We start from the raw sequence: 20,506 nt of genomic DNA on the forward strand, positions 1-20,506 counted from the left end.
TCACCTCTTCTTAATCTAGCTAAGGGTTTGTCAGTATTGCATACAACTGTAAAGCATATTCACTCCAAGTACTAAGTGGGATCTCGGTTACTTGTTATCTTCCAGTGATATCTTCTCATGACACCCAGGGTTTGTTCCCAAAGAAGCCGTGCATAGGAGATTCATGTGTGAGGTGCTGGGAAGTTCTGAGAGCTCTCAGCTTGGAAATCTCTACTTAATGAAAGACTGGGAAAGTAAGGGGGCCTGTGAAGGGCAAAAAGATGTTGTTTTAGATGTAACCAAATCGGGACAATTATCCATGATGAAAACATGATTGCCAAAAGAAATTGAGGATGTGTGTCAAATTGGAAAAAATCCCATTTGAAGTCAATAAGTTCGGCAGAAAAATATGTTTTTGTAAGCAAGGACCCATATAATTAAAAAGAGATACATATTCTCTGATGTGAAATTTTGAAAACATGGAAAGTCACCTAGTCTATGCTATAAATAATCACTCAAACCAGCATGAACATAGGTTTGAATTAAACAGTCAGTCATACATGTCTGAAAGCCAGCGATTTGAAAATGAAGGAAGAAAATCTCACGATGATCAAGTTGAGAGATCCTTTAGTGAGGGCTCATTATTTTTCCAACAAGAAACATTTTCTCCCTATTCCAATATCTGTTATGTCGATAATAATGAGAGAGTCTTTATCTGGCCGCCGTCATTCAATGGGTGTCATAGTACAGATAATGCGGAACAACCTTCCCTGTGTAATCCAGCGAGTGAGGCCTTAAGCGAGAGCTCCATCTTCAGTTATTACAACAGTATTTATGATGGAGCCAGAATCTACCCATGCCTTGAACCTGGGAATCACTTTGACCAAGACTCAGGTCTCATGAATCATCAGAGAACTCAGTGTTTAGAGAACCATGATGAATGGGATGAATATAGAAATGTCTTCTATCAAAGCTCAAATCTTATTACAGATAGGAATATCCACACTGAAGAAAACAATTACAAATTTAGTGAATGTGGTCAAGTTTCTAACCAGTCACCACAACTTACTCAACATCCGAGTATTCATGCTACGGGGGACCACGGCAAGTGGAATAAATGTGGGAAAGTCTTTCCTCAATTATCAGATCTAAACGGACACAGGAAAACCCATACTGAAGGGAAACCTAACCAATGCACAGAATGTGGCAAAACCTTTAGCAAGCCCTCAAACTTTACTCGACATCTCAGAACTCATACTGCAGAGAAGACTTACAAATGTACAGAATGTGGCAAAGCCTTTACTCGGAATTCAAACCTTAATCAACATAGGCGAATCCACACTGGGGAAAAACCATATAAATGTCAGAATTGTGGGAAAGCCTTTAACCAAAGTATGGCACTTACTCGTCATCAGCGAATCCATACTGGGGAGAAGCCATACAAATGTCAGAATTGTGGGAAAGCCTTTAACAAAAGTACGACACTTATAGAACATCAGCGAATCCATACTGGGGAAAAACCATACAAGTGTAGAGAATGTGGCAAAGCTTTTAGCTATTGCTCAAATCTTCATCGACATCAGCGAATCCATACTGGGGAAAAACCATACAAGTGTCGAGAATGTGGCAAAGCTTTTAGCTATTGCTCAAATCTTAATCGACATCAGCAAATCCATACTGGGGAGAAGCCATATAAATGTCAGAATTGTGGGAAAGCTTTTAAGCAAAGTATGGCAGTTACTCAACATCAGCGAATCCATACTGGGGAGAAACCATCCAAGTGTTAAGAATGTGGCATAGCTTTTATCAGTTCCTCAAATCTTAATCGACATCAGAGAATTCATACTGGGGAGAAGCCTTATAAATGTACAGAATGTGGCAAAGCCTTTATCAGGCGTTCATATGTTATTCAACATCAGCGAATTCATACAGGAGAGAAGCCTTATAAATGTACAGAATGTGGCAAAGCCTTTAATCAGAGTTCAAACCTTAATAAACATAGGCGAATTCATACAAGAGAGAAGCCTTATAAATGTACAGAATGTGGCAAAGCCTTTAATCAGAGTTCAAACCTTAATAAACATAGGCGAATTCATACTGGGGAGAAACCATACAAATGTAAAGAATGAGGCAAAGCTTTTAACTGACACTCAAACCTTACTAGCCATAATATAATTCATACTGCCAAGTAGTCTTACAAATATAAATAATGTGACAGAGCCTTGAAGTGAACCGTCACCTCACTCAGCATCAGAGAGCGTGTGCTGGAGACAGACCCTACAAATGTAATAAGTGAGGAAACAGGTTTGTCCTAAGCATACACATCAGAAAATGCCAGAGGGTTCATCTTGGGAAGAACGTTTAATGCTGTGAGAAATGTACAAAACGAATTTAAAAACTCAGGTCTAAATAAATATCAGAGAATTCATCAAAGATAGCATTCAGTCAATAACGCTTTTCTGGTATTACTTTAAATCAGGATATTATAGAAAATAATCCATAGTTAAAACACTTAGAAAACTTATTTGTTACTTGGACCATAGGATCAAGGTGAGAGATGTTGGACAATATAATTATTATCATTGTATCCTTGTTCATATTGACATTATGTGAAAATAAAATTTAATATAACTCAACTTTCAAATTACTACAGGCTAGACCTTTGTTTCTAGTGTGTATGTGAACTCACATGCTTTTTTAAAAACTAATATTCTTGATCTTTGCTGTCTCAAAGTTAAACAAGACCCTTCTATATTAGGTGGAAACAATTTTTATCTACTTTTCTATGGACTATTAAGGATCTTGTAATGTGAAATGTATAGTGGAAGTCTAAATGAAGGTGATGACTATCATTGTTTAAAACATTCCTCTATGTCACCATTAGGTAAGTGTTCAGAGAATAATTCTTTGTATTAAAGTAAGAGAGTCTAAATTTTAAATAGTTGTGCCAATGGTTTTTTATGGATATAAAGATGGCAGTTCACCGAAATCTTGATGTATGTTTCTAACTGCAATAACTAGAAGTCATGAATTTTAGTTGACATGGTAGGAATCAGGAAATCTTCACAGATACCCAAGAAAAATCTATGTAACCTTTTCCTGAAAGGTCATGTAATTAATGTACATCCTTGTTTACTAAATTTTGGCTCTCTCTGTTTTGTAAACCATAAATATCACATTTCTCTGACCATTGTATCAGAAGAACAAGAATGTTTCCAAATGCTTGTAATTTGTATTTGATCAAAGATTATAAACTTTGGAAAGTTTTATTTAGATTATGTGTGAACTTACTATATGTTAATTAATAAAAGTGAACGGCTTTTCATATATTAAACTTGATGTATAATTGATGAAGTGTTCTCATCAGTAACAAGTTTCCAGGTGGTTCAGTGGTAAAGAACCTGCCTGCCAATGCAGGAGACACAGGAGATGTAGGTTTGATCCCTGGGTCAGGAAGATCCCCTGGAGAAGGAAATGGCAACCCACTCCAATATTTTTGCCATGGGAAATCCCATTGACAGAGGAGGCTGGTGGGCTCCAGTGCATGGGGTTGCCAAGAGTCAGACACAACTGAGCATGTACACATGTATTCCACCACCAATGTTAACACTGATAGAAGCATTAACATCCCCCTGGGGTTTTTTTAAGTCGTCACTAACTGATGGTGAATACAAAGTATCTGTAACAGAGTAGGATGACATCTCATGGGGCTTCCCAGGTAGTGCTAGTGGTAAAGAATTTGTCTGCCAATGCCAGAGACATAAGAGACACTGGTTCGATCCCTGGTTCCGGAAGATCCCCTGGAGGAGGGCAGGGCAACCCATTCCAGTGTTCTTGCCTGGAGAATCCCATGCACAGAGAAGTCTGGCAGGCTACACTCCACGTGGTCACAAAGAGTTGGACACGTCTGAAGTGACTTAGGATGCACGTAGAATGACATCTCATGGTAACTCCTCTTTTTCTACTGGCCATAACCCACAAATAACTTGAGATCATATTTTCCATAAATGGTACAGTGCATCATTTCCTCGTTTTTAACATCTGGGACATTATGATGCTTACAGTATGGATTGCATAGGAGTATTGGCGAGAGTTACTTACACTGACCATTATATTGCTGCCTTAGCATCATTTGTGTAGACTGGTGGCCTGCACGTGCCTTGCTTTGACACCAGTTATTCACATAAGCACACGTGCTAGATAACAGCCTGCAAATTCATAAGCAAATGTAAATTCCTCATAGGTCTTCCCTAGCAGCCCTTATAACCAGCCGTCCTCCTAAATCCCAGGTCCTTCTATTTTGATTTATCCATTCATTTATTTCCGGCTACGCTGGGTCTCTGTTGCTATGCGGGCTTTTCTCTAGGTGTGGTGCACGGGTTTCTCACTGCGGGGGCTTCTCTCGTGCAGCGCGGGCTCCAGGGCACACACTTCAGTAGTTGCAGCTCCAGGGCTCCAGAGCACAGGCTCAGTACTTGTGGGCACGGGCTTAGCTGCACCGCGGCCCGTGGGATCTTAATGGTCGGGCATGGAACCCGTGTCCCCTGCGTTGGCAGGAGGATTCTTAGCCACAAGAAAAGTCATTAATTCTCGGTGAGGATGCTTCAAGTTCTCCGGGCAGCCTTGATGCACAGAGACACCTGAGAAGAGGCTCTGGGACATGAGGGAGAAGCATTCTAAAGCTCTGATCTTGACCATCATCAGAATAAAAAGGGAAAAATTTAGCAGTTGAAAACCACCTCAATAGGCAACATCAGAAGTAGAGAATGAAAGGTTTATAAACTGTTAATGCAGGGCATTTCCGGAGGAAAAGCAGACGTAGCCTCTGACCCAGGACTGACGTTTACCCGAGGAGCTGCCATTTCCTCCTCTTTTCCTCCTGCCCTGGGTCGTTTTCTCCTCAAGGTCATGGGGAAGAATCACTCAGCGTCCTGAGATTACACCTTCCAAGGCGTCAGCAGGGCGCCTTCGCCTGCTCCCCACACGCAAACGGGCAGGAGCTTGACAAGCCGAGAAGGCCCACCTCTCCTGTCCTTGTCTCAGGAGAGATCAGGACGATCAGCTCCCCCCGGAGACGCACCGTCAGGCTCTCCTTTGTGTCCACACGCGTTCGCTCCCCGGATTCCGCCAGCGCGGGACCGGTGAGCGGCACCGGCGTCCGCCTCCCGACCCCGGCCCGGCAGACCCCGCCGCCCCTCCGGGCCTGAAGCTGGCGCTGAGCCCTCGCAGACGCGCCGAAGCCCCGCGTTCAGCCCGGGCCGCGCCGGGAGCCGGAAGACGAGCAGCGCGGCTGCACCCCGGGAGCAGGGGCCGGAGTTTGCGAGGAGGGGCCTCCTGGGCCCCCAGATGAGAACCGCTTCCCTGAAGATGTTCTCTGCAGCCTTAAAGTGGATACGAAGCCTCCGCAGTCTAAGAAGTTGTGAGTTGGCCGGTTTGAGGGGAAGCCGTGAGCCGGCACGTTGAACAAGCCCTGTGGGTGCTGACGCGGCTCCTGTCACACCCGTCTTCCGTGGCTCTGAGCCGGAGCCATCGCACACAGCACCCCTGGGAGCCCTGAGCCGGCGAGGGCGCGGGGCTGGAACCTCTGAGAACGTCGGCTCCGTCCGCCTGATGCCCGGGAGGGGCTCCTCCTGGGGGCGGCCCTCCGTGGCCGCGAGCTGCGCTTGGGGAAGGGGAGGCGGAGGCGAGTGGAGGACAAAGTCTTGGCGGGGTGAGGCTTGCTCTCCCAGATCTTCCAAAGTTACCCCGAGTCCCGGGCCCTGTCTCCCCCTCCCCTCCCTGGGGCCGCTTGCTTCCGTGCTCAGTAGCTCAGCGGTGTCCGCTCTTCTGCGACCCCGTGGACGAGAGCCCTCCAGGCTCCTCTGCCCTTGTGGTTTCCCAGCAGGAATACTGGCTTGGGTTGTCAGTCCCTTCAGGGGATCTTCCTGACCCAGGGATCGAACCATCGTCTCCTGGGTCTCCTACATGACAGGCGGATTCTTTACCACTGAGCCACCTGGGAAGACCCCTGGGGCCACAGGCATTCCCAAAATGATTTGCGTTGTGACCACCTATCCGTAGGTGAGGGGGCCTCCATCTTCAGAGACCCGGGGACGCCAAGGTATTTACATCACAGCTTTCTCTGAAAATGAACCAAAGGCAGTCACGGAGGATGGATTAAAATGGGACGGGACCAAAGCCTTTGGACATGATGCCGTAAATGTGTATTTGATCATACACAAAGGAAGTAGTGATCAATATTAAGTGATAAGGCACATTGTAACTGAATTTGAAGATGAGAGTTTTTTTGGTGTTGCTGCCCTATTGTATGTGTGTTTCTACATTTTAAGAATTGTTTGGGGGATTTCCCTGGTGGGGCAACGGTTAAGAATCTGCCTTGCAATGCAGAGGACGTGGGTTTCATCCCTGGTCAGGGAACTAGGATCTCACTTGCCACAGGGCAACTAAGTCCATGCTTCCACAACTAGGACCTGACTCAATCAAATAAATAAATACTAAAAAAAAAAAAAAAAAAAAAAAGAATTATGTGGCTATAGTTTGTTCTCTCCCTACTGTTTACCTGATATTTTATCACATCTATAAAGTGCGTTAATTGAGGTAAAAATAAAACAAGGGAAACATATCCATTCTCTAAATATTATTTGAGAGCATTAAATCTTTTTAAAAAGATCCTATGAAGTGTGCATGCCCCAATAACAATGTACTTTTTAAAGTTTAAAGATTATTTTTAGAGAAGGTTTAGTTTCACAGCAAAATTCAGAGAAAGGTACAGAAATTTTCATATGCTTCTTATTCCCACATACATATAACCTCCTTCTTTATCATCCTCCTCCACCATAGGGGTACTTCTGTTACCACTGATGAATCTATAGTGACATCATAAGTATTTAGGGTCCATAGTTTACCTTATAGTTCACTTTTAGGGTTGTACAGTTTGTGACACTGGAGAAACATATAGTGACATGAATCCATTATTTATAAGCTTTGAATTGATTAATAATCAAACTTGATAAGTTTTCCATTTATTTTTGTTTACTTTTTTTTTTTAAAAGGAAACTCCATACTGTTCTCCACTTTGACTGTACCAGTGTACATTCTTTCTAACAGTGACGTTCCCACCAAGGAGGGTTCTCTTTTCTCCAGACCCTCTTTAGCACTATTATTTGTAGACTTTTTTGATGATGGGCATTCTATTGTAAGGTGATATCTCACTGCAGTTTCGATTTGCATTTCTCTAATAATTAGTGATCATCTAGTGACAAGGGGGTGAGAGTCTCCAAGAGTTAAAACTAACTTTATCTGTAACAAAGATGTACATTTGGTTGTCAGGGAATTCTCCCGCCCTTGGAACCAGCATGGGAGTACTAGCTCAAAAAGGAGTAATTGAAGTAGTTCTGGTTCTTTTAGGGTTTGTTTTTTTCTTTTTTCTCAGCTTGCTTCTGGGTTTAATTACCTTTGGTTACCTTTCAGACAATGGAGAAGGAAATGGCAACCCACTCCAGTATTCTTGCCTGGAGAATCCCGTGGACAGGGGAGCCTGGTGGGCTGCAGTCCATGGGGTCACACAGAGTCAGACACGACTGAAGTGACTTAGCATGTTTGCATGCAATAATTAGTGATGTTGAGCATCTTTTCATGTGCCTCTTGGCCATCTGTATGTCTTCTTTGGAGAAATGTCTGTTTAGGTCTTCTGCCCATTTTTGATTGCATTTTTTGGATACTCAGTTACATGAATGATTTGTAAGTTTTGGAGACTAATTCCTTGTCAGTCACAAACATTTCCTCCCATTCCGTGGGCTTTTTGTTTTATTTGTGGTTTCCTTTGAGTTAAATTTGGTCCAACTTGTTTGCTTTTGCTTTTACTTCCATTGCTGTAGTAGATGGATTGAAAAAGATGTTGCTGAGATTTATGTCAAATAATGTTCTGCCTATGTTTTCCTCTAAGGATTTTATAGTATCCAGACTTAAAAATAAGGAAACCAAACACCCGTCTCAGTGTACCTGTCAATACTTCCAAGTTTAATGGCACACGGAGCTCAAGGGACTGAATATTTCTTGAGACACCTGGCACCCATTTTATTGACTGTTCTTTTAGAATTCAAATTCTTTGAATTAAAAAATTGACTGTAAAAAAAAAAAGTTTTCCACAAATCATTTTCACTGTCCAGAAAATCCTCTAGACACAGAATATTCATAGCCCCACCTCTGCTAATCCTTGGATGACACTGAAATTTTTAATATTAATTTTTACTAGAGTATAGTTGCTTTATAAAGTTTTGTTAGTCTCTACTGCACAGAAAAATAAATCAGTCATACACATACATATACCCGCTCCGTTTTGGGCTTCTTTCAGACTCAGGTCAGCACAGAGCACTGAGCATTGAGTACTCTGTGCTATAGAGCACATTCTCATCAGTTATCTATTTTATACATAGCATCAAGAGTGTATAGGTGTCAATCCCAATCTGCCAATTCATCCCCCTCACCCCTTTCCCCCCCTTGGTGTCCATACATTTCCTCTCTATGTCTTTCTGTCTTCTACTTTGAAAATAGGATCATCTACAACTTTTTTCTAGACTCCACATACATGTGTTGATATACGATATTTTTCTTTTTTTTTTTTACTTACTTTAAACTCAACATTCAAAAAACCAAGATTATGACACACACTCCCATCACTTCACAGCAAATTGATGGGGGGAAAGCGGAAACAGTGATGACAGACTGGCGCGGAGAGGAGAGTGACCTGGGCATCCCGGCAGAGAAAGCTTTACTGCGGGAAGAGAGAAGTGGCTGCCTTTTGAGAGAAGCCAGTGTGCTCCCTTTACAGCCATTCCTTCTTATACCTTGTCGATGGGGAACTGTGTCCCGAAGGGAGGGGCCCTTAGTGTATCTCTAGCCTGCAGCCGGGGTCTTGTTACTAGAGAGTCAAAGGGGTCTCACCGTCCGGGGGTCCCGTAGTCTTGAGAAACTGGCAAGTCTTGAGAAACTGGTAAAACAGGACATCAGCAGGAAAAAACAGGATATCACTTTAAGAAAAGAACAGGATGCCCACGAGGGCAATTTGGTCACTGTGACTTCATCCCGTTTGTCAGGTCACCAAAATGGACCATTAAAACTATACACTATGAGCCCCCTTTGAACCCTAGTAGGAGACAGTTCTTGGGCTCGAAAACCACTGTGGATGGTGATTTCAGCCACAAAATTAAAAGACGCTTGCTCCGTGGAAGAAAAGCTATGACCAACCTAGACAGCATATTGAATAGCAGAGACATTACTTTGCCAACAAACGTCTGTCTAGTCAAGGCTATGGTTTTTCCAGTAGTCATGTATGGATGTGAGAGTTGGACCATAAAAAAGGCTGAGCGCTGAACAACTGATGCTTTCAAACTGTGGTGGTAGAAAGGACTCTTAACAGTCCCTTGGACAGCAAGGAGATCAAACCAGTCAGTCCTAGAGGAAATCAACCCTGAATATTCACTGGAAGGACTGATGCTGAAGCTAAAGCTCTAATGCTTAGGCCACCTGATATAAAGAGCTGACTCATTGGAAAAGACCCTGATGCTGGGAAAGATTGACGGCAGGAGGAGAAGCGGGTGGCAGAGGATGACATGGCTAGATATCATCACCGATTCAATGGACATGAATTTGAGCAAACTCCTGGGGATAGTAAAGGACAGGGGAGCCTGGTGTGCTGCAGTCCATGGGGTCGCAAAGAGTTGGACACAACTTGGTGACTGAACAACATAAGCTTAGGTGATTATTTCATCTTTATCCAAGAAAAGGAGAGCCTGAGTACTCTGCAACCATGACTCCTGAGAATGTAGGGGCTTACAGCTGGGAAGTATGCAGTAATGGGTGCAGCAGAAGTCACCAGTCACCAGCTGGGATTGTTAAAAAGAGCCCAACAAAAGCGAAACATGGAGGAGACACTGTACAAAGACACAAAGATGCTCACCAGGACCAGGATGCTCTAGGGAGCTCTAGATTCGGGGAGGACCTTGCAGAGATGCTGGCCCTGTGAATATATTGCACCCTTTGCTTGGGCCTGGACAAGATGAAAACCATGGAGCTGCTAAACCAGATCGTGAGAGCAGACATGACACAGCAGGAAGTAAAAACCATCCTACACTCAGTAAAACTTTGATTCTATTATGAATCACACCATAACACAATCCCAAATCTTTCTTCTTTGTGATGTTTCTGTTACTCCAATGATCTTCCACATACCTAGTAAATAGAATATTTATCAGCATGTGCACAACCCAGCAGAGAAAATAGCAGATCCAGTGTACTTGGGAGCTTTCATTTTAAGCTGCCCCTACCTGGAGTTCCTGGGACAGATGGTGATGGCCTGGCAGACACTCAAGACACAGGTGCTACCAACGGACCCTCCCTTGGCCAATCTGTGGATATAGTAAACAATTTTGCATTCAGTATCATTGAGAAAATATTTCCACCCAAACACCTCCATTGTCCTTGGGGTTCCTGTAGACAGCATGACCAAGGAGTGGGGTATAAGCAGATACTCAATGATCAGATCTGTGGATCTTAGCCTGCACCCAGCAAAGTGAAGGAAGAGATAATGGTATAGAAGAGAGAAATTTCCCAGGATTCCAAATACATTCTTGGATAAGAAGATCAATTCTACTGCAAAATCTCTGATGGCCATCCTTCCAGTTCTCTGTGAAAAATATTTGCCTTCTGAGCTAGTTTCTTGCATAGAAAAATGAGGCATGGGCCACATGTGTTACACCAAGTGAGATTTAAACTTGTCCACTTTTTATTCATTTCCACAAAGATATATTACCTTCTTGTTTTTATTTTACTAAGAGATTTCCAAGATTTTAACATAGAAATTTTCAAGAGCTCTTATATATATCATATGATATCACTTATATGTGGAATCTAAAAAAAAATCATACTAATGAACCTATATATGAAATAAAATTTGAATCACAGATGTAGAAAACAAACATAATTACTGAGGAGGTGATTGGGGAGGGATAAATTGGAAAATTGGGATAGACATATACACGCTGAAGTAGTGAAAGTGTTAGTTGTCAGTCATGTCTGACTCTTTGTGACCCCATGGACTGCACTCCGCCAGGCTCCTCTATCCATGGAACTCTCCAGGCAAGAATTCTGGAGTGGGTTGCCATGCCCTTCTCCAGGGGATCTTCCTGACCCATTCTTTACCGTATGAGCCACCAGGAAAGCCCCATACACACACAGCTATATGTAAAAGAGACATCTGACAAGACCTCCTACACGGCACAGAAAGTCTACTCAATACTCTGTGATGATCTATACGGGAAAAGAATCTAAAAAACAGTGGATAAATATATACGTATACTGATTCACTTTGCTGTACTGCAGAAATGAATGCAACATTATAAATCAACTATGCTCTGTAGAGTCTTGCCCCAAGGCCTCAGATATGGAGCCCAGAAACAAGGTCATCTCTGGAACTGTCTGAGCCCCTTGGCCATTGTTGTTCAGTCGCTCAGTTGTGTCTGACTCTTTGCGACTGCATGGACTGCAGCACACCAGCTTTCCCTGTCCTTCGGTATCTCCCAGAGTTTGTTCAACTCATATCCAGTGAGTTGGTGATGCCATCCAACCATCTCATTTTCTGTTGCCCCCTTCTCCTCCTACCCTCAATCTTTTCCAGCATCAGGGCCAGTGGATTAGCTGTTCACATCAGGTGGCCAAAGTATTGGAGCTTCAGCTTCAGAATCAGTCCTTCCAATGAATATTCAGGGTTGACTTCCTCTAGGCTTGACTGGTTTGATCTCCTTGCTGTAAAGGGACCCTCAAGAGACTTCTCTAGCCCCGGAGCTTGAAAGCATCAATTCTTCGGCACTCAAGCCTTCTTTACAGTCTAACCCTCACATCCATATGTGACTGCTGGAAAAACCCTTTTGTAACCATTGCCAAAAGCTCTGTCCCCACCCCTTCCATCATCACCAGCAGACTTAACCCCAAATTAGGCAAAAATGCCATCCTGGTAGCCACTATAGTGCCCTATCCAATAACCTAGTGTTAGCCTTCCAGCAGGAATTTTCTTTGTCTTGAGGCTGCAAACATCAGCTGCTAACCCATGAAAAGCACAGTCTCTCTCCAGCCAGCTGCATTTGTAGCACCTTCATTATCTCTGCTCTCTGCTCTTAATAAATGCATCCCCTTCTGAAATACTCTGTGTCTGGAAATTGTTTTTCAACCGACGCTGAGACTGCCCCGACATACTCAAATAAAAGTAATTAACTTAAAATGAATAAAATAAAAGCAGAAAAAAAATCTGAAAAAAAAAGAGCTCTTATAAATGAGTGAACCACTGCTATGAAGGTCTAGACAACATACTAAAAAGTGGAGACATCAGTTTGCTGACAACGGTCCCTATAGTCAAAGCTATGGTTCTTCCAGTAATCATGTATGGATGCGAAAGTTGGACCCTGAAGAAGGCTGAGTGTCAAAGAATTGATGCTTTCAAACTGTGTGCTGTAGAAGACTCATAAGAGTCCCTTGGGCAGCAAGGAGATTAAATCAGTCAATCCTAAAGGAACTCAACCCTGAATAGTCATTGGAAGGACTGATGCTGAAGCTGAAGCTCCAATACTTTGGCCACCTGAGGTGAAGAGCTAAGTAACTGGAAAAGAGCCTGATGCTGGGAAAGATTGAGGGCAGGAGGAAAAGGAGGTGACAGAGGATGAGATGGTTGGATGGCATCACTGACTCAATGAACATGAGTTTGAGCAAACTCAGGGAGATGATACAGGGCAGGGAAACCTGGCATGACTTAGAAACTAAACCACCATAGGCAAGAAAGAACATAAACCTGACTTGGCTGGTAACAAATCTAGCACATTTAATCACCGTGATATCTGACAAATCCAGGTAGCTCTGTTCTCTCAATAGTTGAAATAGATATTGAGCTCTCTTGGTAATATGTCATTATATTTTGGGCTTCCCTGGTGGCTCAGTGGTAAAGAAACTTCCTGCCAACACAGGAGACATGGGTTCAATCCCCAGGTCAGGAAGATCCCCTGGAGACAGAAATGGCAACCCACTCCAGTATTTTTGCCTGGGAAATCCCAATGACAGAGGAAGCTGGTGGGCTATAGTCCATAAGGTCACAAAGAGTCAGAAATGACTTACATCTAAACAACAACAACAATTGATAGTAGAATATTTTTAGATGAGTTAAAGCATCATGGTATATTTGAGCCTGACTGGGGCTATCTGAAATTCATTGTTAAAAACGTACACTTTTCTTATGTGCTGATTCCTTTTCTTCAATAGGGAAAACAGTCTCATCAATTTAACAGATCAAGGACATTTTCAGGAGGTAAGAATTACTGTCTCTATCAAGCACTTCATATACTCAGAGATAAACCAAACAATTTTATATCAGGAACTGTCATCCGGGTTCACCATTTCTGCACAGGACTCAGTGACTTGTAGATTCATCTTACTCATTACTAGAAGCAGAAGGTGTCATAGGCACGCACACCTGCAATAACCCTGAAAATTTAATCTATGCTTTCAGTAAACGAGGCGGAACTTCAGACTGAGTTCAAAATTACAGTTCTTAAGGACTCCCCTGGTGCCACAGTGGATAAGAATCCACCTGCCGGTGCAGGGACACGGGGTCCATCCTTGGTCCTGGAAAGTTCCACACGTCCTCGAGCAGCTAAGCCTGTGTGCCGGCACTTTTGAGCCTGCTCTCTAGAGAGGCACACCAAACTACTGAACCCACATGCTGCAGATACTGAAGGCTGAGTGCCTAGAATCTGTGCTCTGCAGCAAGAGAAGCCACTGCAATGAGAAGCCTGGGCACCACAGCAAGGAGTAGCCCCCGCTCACCCCAACTAGAGAAAGCCCACGCAGCAATGAAGACTCAGTGCAACCAAAAATAAACAAATAAAAGAAAAAACCCTACGGTTCTTAAGAAAATTAAAAGTCTAAGCTGCATTGTCACTCGCAGTCAATGCCAGGAATCAAAGTCATTGTGGATTACACTAAATTATAAATTCAGAGCAGTCATGGATTGCTGTTGGATCTCTAGTCCTGGCCTCTCTTTACTAGTCCATCTCAAGAGTCAGAATCCTTCTTTCCTTCTGTGTGGCTTTGGCAATGGACTAGATTTGGACCCTCAAATATTTCCTTTTTTGTGAAATAGCCACCTACCCCTGATACTTCTTGTCTATAGACTCTTCCTCTCAGATTGAAATAGAAAATCGGTATCTGACTCCTTTCTGTTGTCAGTACACTGTGGGAGGAGGTGTGCTGGTTTGAAAATCAGCACCTGTGCTAGATGAAGTCTGTCACACCCCTAGATATGCATTTGTGATTCTGTGACCTCCCCTTCCCTCAGAATTGTGATTATCTTTTCACTTTTAGCTGCAATGAGAAGTTAGGCTCATGGAACAAAAGCATACTTGTGTAAAACTTTTAATTAACTTTCTAAAAACTGTTAATTACCCTCCCCCAAAAAAACTACAATCAACTTGTTATTCCCAAAGAGACCACTGCAGTGCCCTGAGGGGCTTTTTCTTTTTTGCGATCTGGGGAGGCAGACAGGTTCTCATATGGAAAGAGCAGGATGCTGAGCTGACAGCTGAGAGCCTGGCAATGAAACTCTTGTATTGTGCTGACTTCTCTGTTCCTCTGAGAAATTTTTCTACCCAACAGTGGGTTCTTTCCCGATTCCTGAGCTTCAGCATCACTTAAGTATGATCAGAGAAATAGAACCAAAGTGCCTGAAGATTTCTAAGCCCTATAATTAAAAGGAAGACCATGATGACAGAAATTTTTATGTTAAAATTTATTGTATGTATTTGTCCACCTCAATGCCAATTAATTTGCAAGTCTGGGTGGTGATAAAGATGTTTTCCACTAAAATATATTTTACCAATACGGACCCATTCCCAAGTAGTTACAGAAAATCTAAATAGACAAATATCTACAGAAAGATGGAAATTTAAAAATTTCTCCCTCTAAAAGTACCCCCAATAGTAAGTTTTAACAGATGCTGTCTTGTTCAGTTGCTCAGTCGTGTCTGACTCTTTGCGATCCCATGGACTGCAGCACACCACGCTTCCCTGTCTATCATCAATGCCTGGAGCTTGCTCAAACTCATGTCCATCGAGTCAGTGATGCCATCCAAGCATCTCATCCTCTGTCGTCCGCTTCTCCTCCTGCCTTCAATCTTTCCCAGCATCAGGGTCTTTTCCAGTGAGTTGACTCTCTGCATCATCAAGTAGCCAAAGTATTGGAGCTTCAGCTTCATCATCAGTCCATTCAATGAATATTCAGGGTTGATTTCCTTTAGGACTGACTGATTTGATCTTTTTGCAGTTCAAGGGACTCTCAGGAGTCTTCTCTAGCACCACAGTTTGAAAGCATCAATTCTTCGACACTGAGCCTTCTTTATGGTCCGACTCATATCCGTATATGACTACTGGAAATACCATAGCTTTGACTACACAGAACTTTGTTGACAAAGTGATGCCTCCACTTTTTAATATGCTATGTTTGTTTTGACTGTGTGGATCCCAACAAACTGTGGAAAATTCTTAAAGAGATGGGGACACTAGACCACTTTATCTGCCTCCTGAGAAGTCTATATGCAGGTCAAGAGGCAACAGTCCAATACTCTGGTCACCTGATGTGAAGAACTGAGTCATTGGAAAAGACCCTGATGCTGGGAAAGATTGAAGGTGGGAGGAGAAGGGGATGACAGAGGATGAGAGGGTTGGATGGCATCACTGACTCAATGGACATGAGTTTGAGCAAGCTCCAAGAGTTGGTGATGGACAGGGAATCGTGGTATGCTGCAGTCCATGGGGTCACAAAGAGTCAGACATGACTGAGCCACTAAAATGAACTCTCATAGCTTTTCTCCCAAGGAGCAAGCGTCTTTTAATTTCATGGCTGCAGTAACCATCTGTAGTGATTTTGGAGCCCAAGAAAATAAAGTCTGCCACTGTTTCCATTGTTCCCAGATCTCAGTCTGGGAAAGTATAATAACCTCTCTCTAGTAGTGTTAGTCCTTTGCGCTACCCAGAAACTCTCCTAACTCAGGAGGACAGCATTTGATTTCCCGGATTCTCAGAAAACTACTGTATTTGCCACATTCTCATCTCTGTCATCTGTTCATCAGAACACACCCCCCTCCACTAGCAGCCTAAGACTTTGGAGGGATCAAAGAGAGCTTCCTTGCAGTTTCCGCCATGCATTTCCAGAGAGCTCTCATGTTACCTTTCAATGGGTTGTGTGTTCCTCACTAAGAAAAACAGCATCACACACAGCATCTGGGGCTTCCTTGGTGCCTCAGTCGGTAAAAAAATCCTTGTGCCAATGCAGGAGACACAGGTTCGATCCCCGAATAAGAAGATCCCACATGCCTCGGAGCAACTAAACCCCTGCACCTTGAACTCACACCAACCAGTCCTGTGAGCCCCTGCACTAGGTGACCCCTTTCTTGGGACCAGCAGTCTTGCTGAACCCCAGGGTCTACTGCACAGGGCCCCCTTCAGTGACACCCTCAGAGTTCAACAGAATCCTGCTCGTCTTTCTTTGAATGGATCCCTCCACACTCAGCCTGTGGGACACACAGCACTTCACCCAGGGTGAGGTCTGAACCCCAATTACTGGAATTTTCTCTGCCTGGTTCTAGCCTTGACCTTCCTCAGGGACCCTCAAGGCTTGCTGTGAATTCTCTGAGGACCTAAACTCAGAGTCATAAACTCACCTGCTGCTATTGTCCTTTGTTCTTCTGTGAGCTAAAACTTTTCAGGGGCTCATTTAAGCAAATGTAAGTTTAACAAAGTCACAAAAAGAATAATCAAAAGCCATGATGGGAACATTCTGAACCAAGATTTATAAAATCTTACCCTGTATCATTCTTAACACATGTGTCTTGTAAGTCTTAAAGGAACTGTTTTCTCATGGCCCTGACATACTTTGAATGCAATATATAAATATCTGAAGATATATTCATAATATGATTTATATAACACACATTGAATCCAAGATTCAAATATCTGAAGGTATACATGTTAGCAGTGAGAAAACCAAGAAGGAATATGTGAGTGTATGTGTATTTTACACATTGAACTTAGAGAATTTAGAAATGCTAGATCAAAACTGGTCATATCAGAATTGCAGATGATTTACTAAAAACTATAAAACTTGTCAATTTGTCGATTAATCTGTTTTGTCTAGTTTTCATGGAATTCATTTCCTTAAATATCAGGAGGTTATGTTTTTAAGGAACTTTCACACGGTCCAGCCACGTGACTGCACCAGCTTACATTCCCTCCAGGCATGTAGGAGGTTCCCTGATCTCCAAGCCCCTTAAGCGTTTATGACATTATTAGTGGGCTTTTTGCTCATTGTTCTGACTGGCATGCGGTGATACATCCCTGTAGCTTTGCTCTGCATTCCTTATTGTTCAGCGCTGGTGAGCATCTTCCTTTGCCTCCTGCCCATGGAAAGAGCAAGCTGCCCGCCCGGCCTCAGCAGCTGTGGGGCACAGGCTCAGTCTCCCCACAGCACGTGGGGGATTCCTGGGCCAGGGGTGCGGCCCTTGTCCCCCGCAGGGTCAGACGGGTTCTCCACCACCGGTGACCAGTCTGATTAGCTTTTTTTCCTTTTGAGACATATATTTATTTATTTATTTATTTATTGGAATATAATTGCTTTACAATGTTCTGCTAGTCTGTGCTGTATGACATCGTCAGTCAGCCGTGAGTATACATAAATCTTCTCCCTCTTGGCCCTCCCTCCCGTGGTCTCCGTTTCACCCCTCTCCTCAGCACAGAGCACTAAGCTGAGCTCCCTGTGGTAAACAGCAGCTTCCCACCAGCTAACTATTTTCGCCATCAGTTCAGTTCAGTTGCTCACTCGTGTCTGACTCTTTGCGACCCCATGGACTGCAGCATACCACGTTTCCCTGTCCATCACCAACTCCTGGAGCTTGCTCAAATTCATGTTCATTGAGTCAGTGATGCCATCCAACCACCTCATCCTCTGTCGGCCCCTGCTCCTCCCCCTTTCAATCTTTCCCAGTGTCAGGGTCTCTTCAAATGAGTCACTTCTTCATATCAGATGGCCAAAATATTTAACTTTCAGCTTCAACATCAGTCCTTCCAATGTATATCAGGACTGATTTCCTTTAGGATGGACTGGTTGGATCTGCTTGCAGTCCAAGGGACTCTCAAGAGTCTTCTCCAAACTTTTACCCATGGTGGTGTATATATGTCATGGTACCCTTTCACAATTGATCCCCCTCTTCTTCTCCTGCTGTGTCCACGTCTGATCTCTATATTTGTGCAAAATTGTCTTAATGGATACGTATGGAATTTAAAAAATAGTATTGATGAACTTATTTGCTGAGCAGGAATATAGGCGCAGAGGTAGTTCTTAAGTTTTACATATTAAGCTTTCAAGGCATAAAATACATTGACAATCATTCCATGCATTTTTCGGTTGTAGCCACACGTTCTGGGGAACAAACTGACTCAGAAGGACAATGCAGATAGTGGAGTGCAGTTTATTACATGGGGGGTGGGGGTGGGGGGGGTGGGGACACACAGTCTCCTCTTAGCCAAGGACCCCAAACAGTTTTTGTTAAAACCTTATATACCCTAAGTGTACTTGCTCAAACCCACCTCCCCAAATTGCTTGAAACTAGTCTGGACAAGGGAAAAGAGAGATCTGATCAAAGTTAACCCATGATTCATGTGTCACAGGACTAAATAAACAGTGGATATTTATCAATAGGCCTGTGGTCTTATCCCAATAAACAGAATTGAATTTACCACTTTGTTCTGTTACAGAGATAATTAACATATTCTTTTTGGCAACAGAGTCCTAGTATAATTCCTGAGGCTCTTTTATGGGGGTCGGGGTGGGATCTGATTTTCCATTGGTATGCCATTTCTATAGACGCTGGGACACAAAGTTCAGAGTCCACTGGGAGGGTGACCATGCGTGTAGCCTAATGCTCACAGCCTGGCCTAAGACGGAGGCCAGCTCTGTCTGTTTCCTCCTTCATTACTAAGTGAAAGAAGCCCATTTGAAAATGCTACAAAAAGCAGGATTTTTACAATATGACATTTTGGTGTAGGTAAATGTTCTTATGGGTGCTCAGTTGTGTCTGAGTATTTGTGATCCCAGGGGCTGTAGCCTGCCAGGCTCAGCTCTGTCCATAGATTTCCCAGGAAAGGATACTGGAGTGGGTTGCCATCTCTTCCTCCAGGGGAACTTCCTGACCCAAGGATTAAACCTGCATCACGTGGATGTCCTGAATCGGCAGGCAGACTCTTTACCACTCAGTCACTGGGAATCTAGTAAGAAATATAGAAGAGATTAAAAAGGTCCATGATTCCTGTGGCTTTCAAAGGAGGGACTATGAATATCCTAAGTATAGAGAACTTTCATTAACACAACTGAAATAATTTGTGTTAAACTGTCATGATGGACACATGTTATTAAACATTTATCTAGAGTTATGGACTGCACATTCCTAAAAGAGGAACACAGGGGCAAACTAGAGAGTTGATCTATTTACTGCCCATGTAGATTCATCACTGGTTACAAATGCTCGTTCTGGTGGGGAAAGCTAAGTAGGGAAATTGTCCACATGTGGGAACAAGAGGTATATGGGAAATGTCTATACTTTATTCTCACTTCTGCTGTGAAACTAAATCTTGTACAATGTTGGTACTGGTGAATGCAGACTGAATATTTTTTAGAATATATAATATGAGAAAGATGTATATGCTTCTATCTTTAATTTTTCCTTGGTCATTATACTTTAAAGATGTGGAAAAATAGAGCTCTGTAAATGGAGCAGACAAGAAACTGAAGCAGTTGATTCATAAAACCTAGAAAAACACACACAGAAAGTAGAGCAACAACATTCTCAGGTGTTAACTGATGTGTGATGTAACTTATGACAACACGGATCCTTACTCCTTCGTTAGTCATCAGAGAGCATTCAGGACATCGTTTTCAGAGGCATTTGGCTCCGCCCATACACACTGTGAATCTAGCGTGTCCTGCTCAGTTCAGTTCAGTTCAGTTGCTCAGTCGCCCTGGACTGCAGCACGCCAGGCCTCCTGCTGCCCCTGGTTTCTTTTCCAAGAGAACGGGGATGGACATGCCTCCAGGCTCCTGGTCTCTGAAGTTGGAGGTGCCACGCCTGCAGAGAGGTGGTCACAAAGCAAATCATTTTGTGAAAACCCGTGTCTCTAGGCTGCAGAGAGGGGTGAGAAAAGCTAAGGACAGGGGAGATCTTTGGGGAGAGTTCTGCAAGTAAAGCCTGGCAGGTACCCAAGATCCCCAGGTGATTCCCACCACTCACTCACCTCTCCCCTCCGAGAGCCCAAGGGTACAGGCAGGCTGAGGACCACCACACCCAGCCTGGAAAGAGCCCCTCCCCAGGGAATCAGGTTGACTTTCTTTGTTTCTAGAAGTTCCCTCCCTAAACCCTCCCTTCCTGAGGTCTCAAGTGTGA

The 20,506-nt window shown here is 43.4% G+C and overlaps 3 protein-coding genes and 1 pseudogene across 3 annotated transcripts in view; 2 read left to right on the forward strand and 2 right to left on the reverse strand.

Moving 5' to 3' along the window:
• LOC136161629 (small ribosomal subunit protein uS14-like) overlaps positions 1-20,506 on the reverse strand; it is a 539,148-nt gene that overhangs the window by 468,581 nt on the left and 50,061 nt on the right. The gene's annotated exons all lie outside the window — the stretch shown is intronic.
• The window catches only part of LOC136157556 (zinc finger protein 678-like), a 466,372-nt pseudogene that overhangs the window by 62,343 nt on the left and 383,523 nt on the right, over positions 1-20,506 (forward strand).
• The window catches only part of LOC136157568 (zinc finger protein 135-like), a 466,540-nt gene that overhangs the window by 61,198 nt on the left and 384,836 nt on the right, over positions 1-20,506 (reverse strand). The window lies entirely within an intron of this gene.
• LOC136157558 (zinc finger protein 429-like) lies at positions 540-2,108 on the forward strand. The gene is given in 1 exon segment (XM_065919406.1): positions 540-2,108. A coding segment is annotated over 1 exon segment (1,569 nt).

Source organism: Muntiacus reevesi, chromosome 2, assembly GCF_963930625.1.
Source record: "Muntiacus reevesi chromosome 2, mMunRee1.1, whole genome shotgun sequence".
NCBI lineage: Eukaryota > Metazoa > Chordata > Mammalia > Artiodactyla > Cervidae > Muntiacus > Muntiacus reevesi.